The 5,625-nt window shown below is 46.1% G+C and overlaps 1 protein-coding gene across 1 annotated transcript; it reads left to right on the top strand.

Annotated features, from left to right (window-relative positions):
* Positions 1-4,071: 4,071 nt before the first annotated feature.
* On the top strand, positions 4,072-4,593 carry LOC149229944 (uncharacterized). Its single transcript, XM_089381161.1, has one exon. It carries the CDS (start codon positions 4,072-4,074, stop codon positions 4,591-4,593), a length of 522 nt encoding a protein of 173 aa, XP_089237287.1.
* The last annotated feature ends 1,032 nt before the right edge of the window (positions 4,594-5,625 follow it).

The following is a 5,625-nucleotide window of genomic DNA, read 5'->3' as shown; positions in this document are numbered from 1 at the left end:
GTGTTTTGTTAACACACTTTGTTATATAAAAGTTATTGGGTCAAAATATTATAGGGAAAAATCCAGAGATATTAAATATTGATGTGGTTCATGTTGAATGCAATCCAAGGGTGATGTTAAAACTCATATGACTGAGCAAACAAATTTCTTTTATATTTTTAACACTAGTAAGGAAATCAGGGTCAGAGCCGCAACAGAGGTCGAGCAAGCTCAGCGAGGGGTAGAGGACGTAGTGGTAATGTGGGGAAGTCTCAGACATACCATTGCAATACGCCTCTTTCTGTGATTCAATAGATATTTAGGTGGGAAATAAAGCTAAAACAACACGTTGAGAACATTCCCATGGAAGATGAATTCAATTAACTTTTTATAAAACCCCGAGAGCGCGACGGCTAGGGTTCTGATCACAGCATCGACGGCGCAGCCTGCACAGTTCAGGATCCATTCACAGGCCTGACCCAAAACCCTGTTTCGAAACAGCGTTGCAGGGTTCTAGTGCAGTACAATGGAATCTCCCCAGGGGGGGCGTCAGAGCCCTCCCCCAGAGCAAACACCTCGCAGCACGGACCTGAGCAGACAATTGTATTTGGGTCTGTTGATGAGGAAGTAATAAACAAAGAGAACAGGCAACAACACGGGCACAAGGAGGTAGGCGGTCGGAAGGACAAAGCCAGCGTCACACAAGGTAGAAAGGAAAAACCAGAAGAAGTTCCGAAAGTCTCTTCGACTACATGCAAGCCTATAGCTACAGAACGACCCAGAATAGAGCTGCCGGGACATAAGATTGACAAACGAATCGAATACATGAGGGATCATGCCCTTATTGGGAAATTTATAGGGTTCTGGCCGACAGAAAAGGCCTTATATGGTTGGATTGCGGCGAAGTGGAAACCCAAAGGAGATGTTACTTTGCAGCTAGGGCCGAAAGGCTTCTTTACTGCGATTTTCTTCTGTCTTGAGGACAAATACAGAATTCTGGGAGCAGGGCCCTACTTTTTTAACTCAGCGGGTCTGTATTTGAGGGAATGGATACCAAGATTTAACCCGGATAAGGAAGATCTCACCTGGGCGCCAGTCTGGATCAGAATGTACTCACTTCCAGATGAATATTGGGACGAAGACATTCTCAAAGATATAGGAAATGGATTGGGGGAATACATCAAAGCGGCAGAAGAAACAAAAATGCGCAGATATACTTCCTACGCCCGCATCTGCGTCTTCATGCGCCTGGACGAAGCTTTGCCAGAATCGGTAAGTCTCTCTCACCGTGACGAAGAATGGATTCAACCTCTGGATTATGAGCACGTCCCTTTTCGTTGCCGAAAATGCCATGCTCTCGGGCATCTATTCAGGGACTGTCCCCTGAATGCCAAAGCCAATGCTCCTGATCCCTCAGAAACCCTAACCCAGGATGGCTTCACCAAAGCCCCTAGCCGAAAGCGAGCGCACAAAAAACCCACAAATGGGAATAAACCCCAGCAAGACAATGCCCATGGCCCAGCTACAAAGAACAGTTTTGAAATTCTTGCTCAGACCTCGGAAGAGCAACCCCCGATCTCCAAGCCTAGCCCTGCTCCTCCTTCTTCCTCTTCCCATCCCCCTCCTACAGCCTCCCCCTCGAAACTTCAAATCCCCAATGTCATTCCAGCAACCCCCAAAGGTCGAAAAGAGTCGGCAGAAAAAAACAATGATATGGAAGTTGATGGAAATCCAGATCCCCTTCAAAGCTCAGAGATTAACATGGAAGGAAGCAGCCAAGTGCAACAGATGGATGAAGAACCAGAAAGCATAGATCTGAACGGTCTAGACATTCTGGAACTAGAATTAGCATGCAAAAAGAAGGCATATGACAGTATCCCAGAGATTCAGCTCAACAAGCTGGAAGTGGTCATTTCAAGGGCCTATCAACAGCAACAGTTAGGTATCCAGCCAGGAAGCCATTGGGATGGAAGCCTTCCCCCAAAAGATACCAAAAAGAGAGGAAGAAGAACGGATCTTCAGCGGACAATCGAGATTGGGAAAATCCTGGTAGACTCAGGCAGGTATGCTAAATTGACGAAGTACTATAAACCCTCTATTAATAGTTGAACCATGAAGCTTGTATCATGGAACCTAAGGGGGCTCAATAGCCTAGGAAAACTCAGAATGTTAAAAAACATGATTAAAATGGAAAAGCCGCAAATATGCTTTTTCCAAGAAACCAAGTGTAACAGCTCTACATTAGGCAGCATACTCTCCAAAGCATGGCCAGGCTGTCAATCGGTAGCGGTGGATGCATCTGGCGCTTCGGGGTGGCTTGCCATTGCATGGAACACACAAGTGTTAACTCTCTCTGATTTTCACGCTTCTCATTACCTCATCCAGGCTGCCTTCCATATTCTTGGCACGAATATTCATGGAAACCTATCAAATGTATACTTCCCGCAGGATACGGGAAGCAAAATCGCTCTTCTCAACACCATAGAAGCTTTGAATAACAACAGGAGGCATCCGCTCTGGATTATTGGAGGGGATTTTAACATGATCACCAAGCTGGAGGAAAAGATTGGGGGGAGAAATAGAATGGAACAAGAGAACACCCATTTCAAGGATTTCATTCAGAACACCTCTCTCATAGACATGCCTTTTTGTAACGACACTTTTACCTGGAGCAATCGCAGAGCAGGCAAACATCAAATTGCCTCCAAACTGGATCGTTTCCTCATATCAGATAATGCGGTTCACCTCGGAGGAGACATTTCAGCTGCTATTCTTCCACATACAGGTTCGGATCACTGGCCTATTGCCCTCCAATGGCAAAGACCAGGCGACTTGACCAGAAGACCCTTCCGCTTCGAAGAGTTCTGGCTCTCACATCCATCGTTCAAAGACTTTGTCAAATCAACTTGGACATCCTTCATTCCGTCAGAAGGCTCCAAGATGTACCAGTTCCAACAGAAGCTCAGGTATTTAAAAAATCATCTAAAGCGTTGGAATAGGGAGACCTTTGGAAACATCTTTAAGGCGCAACATGACCTAAAAAAGGAACTGACGGAACTCCAGCAAAAAATAACTACAGAGGGTCACTCTGAGGGAACTCTGGAGCAGGAGCAACGCATCCACAACCAACTGGAGGAAAGGAGGAAGCAGGAGGAAATATATTGGAAGCAAAAATCCAGGATCAGATGGCTGAAGGAAGGTGAGCGAAACACCAAATTCTTCCACCGAACCACTGTTCAACGAAGAATGCATAACAACATCCCTTTCATTCAAAAACAAGGGGGGGCAAAAGTAGAGAAGCATGAGGAAATTGAGGAGGAGTTCCTTAATCACTTCAAACATGTTCATCAAGAGCCCGAGGGAGACAGGCGACCTGCAATTGAAAGAATCACTAATAATGTGCCAAAGCTCATCACGGAGGAACATAATGAGCTTCTCCTTCGCCCTATTCTGACACAGGAGGTGGATGCGGCCATGTCCCAGCTTAAGGAAGGAAAAGCCCCTGGCCCGGACGGATTCACCACTACTTTCTTTCACACCTTCTGGGAGCTGATAAAACTGGAGGTATGGCAAATTGTAGAAGAATCAAGAGCTCTCCATTGGCTGCTTCCCTCTCTCAACTCAACCTTCATTGCCCTTATACCAAAAGAGGGGTCAATCACCCCAGAGAAATATAGGCCGATTGCTCTTTGCAACGTTATTTACAAAGTAATATCCAAAGTTATCGCAAACAGGTTAAAGCCCCTCTTTCCACTGCTCATCTCTCCGGAACAGTCTGGGTACGTGGAAGGGAGACAGATCATGGATGGCATTCTTCTCACGCACGAGATCATACACTCCCTCAAGCAATCCAAGCAGGCAGGTATGATTCTTAAGCTGGATCTTTCTAAGGCTTTTGATAAACTCAGCTAGACTTACATACAACAAATGCTAACTGTCTTTGGGTTCTGTTCTATGTGGATCCGCTGGATCATGAGTCTTATTACATCCACACACTTCTCCATCCTTGTGAACGGAATCCCCTCCCGCCCCTTCAAACCATCCCGAGGAATCAGGCAAGGTGATCCCCTATCCCCCTTCCTCTTTGTTCTAATGGCTGAAGGTCTGGGTCGTCACATCAAACACGCCCTCCACTCTCAACAGCTCAAAGGTCTTTCCGTTCACAACACCCCTGCAACTTCTCATCAGCAGTTTGTTGATGACACCATGCTATTTGGCTACCCTTCTGTCCAGGAAGCCTCCTGCTTCAAAGCCTTGCTCAATGATTTCTCTGAAGCCTCTGGAACCAACGTCAATAGCTCCAAATCGCAGATCTTGTTCTTTCACACTCTTCCAGTTGTTAAGACAGCTGTTGCTCGTATCCTGGGATTCCCAACTACCACTCTCCCCTCTAAATACCTTGGAGCCCCCCTTACTGCTTCAGCCATAAAGCATTCCTCATGGCGAACTCTCATTGAGAAGCTCGAAGCTCGTCTTAACCTTTGGACGCACAGAACTCTGAATTTGGCCAGTCGTGTAGTGCTCATAAAGTCAATCCTTCAGGGAATGCCGCTTTATTTGTTCTCAATCCTAGCAGCACTGAAATTGGTTCTAAAAAGAATCAGGAATCTTTAGCGTGGATTTCTATGGGGCAGCACGGCAACTAATTGCAAATGGGCTCTTGTAAAATGGACCACCCTCTGCATGCCCAAAGATAAAAGGGGCATTGGGCTGAGAGACCCAGTGCATAGCAACTCCATCATGAGCACTAAAATTTGGTGGCAATGGCTCACTAACCTAGAAAAACCTTGGGTCAAAATCTGGACGGCCAAATATGCCAATAACAGACCTCCGGAAGAGCTCATCAGGTTCACTCCCAATGACAAAGGCTCGCTAATCTGGAATGCAGCCAAACAACACTTCCAGTTAATTCAACAACATAGTTTTTGGGAACTGAGAGACGGCAGAACTGCTAGATTCTGGACAGATGCATGGAACCAATTGCTAAAGCTCAGCCGCATTCTTCATCCACCTCTGGAATTCAATGGGGAGGAGCAGCAGCAAGAAAAGATCCGACAATATTAGACGCAGGAGACGGAGCATGGATTCAGGAAATGGAAACAGGGTAATCAGTTAATCAACAATACAAATCAACGGATTGTTGAGGACTTGGAGAAGGAGTTACAGCAAAGACGCATCAGACACGATGAAGGTAGAGACATTCTTCGCTGGGGGTATCAACCAAAAGGTGCCTTTACCACATCTGAGGCCTATAAAATCATATGCAACATCCATACCCCCCCAGACCCAATCTGGAGCAAAATCTGGGGTCTCGGATCCTGGCCCAAAGTCTCATACTTCCTATGGTTGGTTGGACATCAAAGAATCCTCACATGGGACAAACTTAGGAGCAGAAACTTTCACGGTCCCTCCATTTGTTATAATTGCAATCATAATGAGGAAACTCTCCAACACCTCCTGGACACCTGCCCCCTAGCCAATCAGCTATGGGAGAAGGTAAGCTTTAGATGTCAAAAAAGGTGCAGAATGGAGAACAACATCACCAACTCTTTAAGACACTGGCCACAGAATCCACACAAAAGTGAGCTTCTCAACTATTTGTGGAAAATAATCCCAGGGCTCATCCTCTGGAGCATCTGGAAGGAA

The sequence above is a fragment of the Pinus tabuliformis genome, chromosome J (assembly GCF_031772625.1).
Source record: "Pinus tabuliformis cultivar Carrire ecotype Pingquan chromosome J, CPIR1, whole genome shotgun sequence".
In the NCBI taxonomy this organism is placed as follows: domain Eukaryota; kingdom Viridiplantae; phylum Streptophyta; class Pinopsida; order Pinales; family Pinaceae; genus Pinus; species Pinus tabuliformis.
The sequence above is the reverse complement of the archived record's forward strand: the minus strand, read 5'-3'. Positions and strand labels throughout refer to the sequence as shown.

Excerpts from the sequence above, each read along its gene's own strand:
- LOC149229944 (XM_089381161.1), top strand. The coding sequence starts at position 4,072 with ATGGCTGAAGGTCTGGGTCGTCACATCAAACACGCCCTCCACTCTCAA.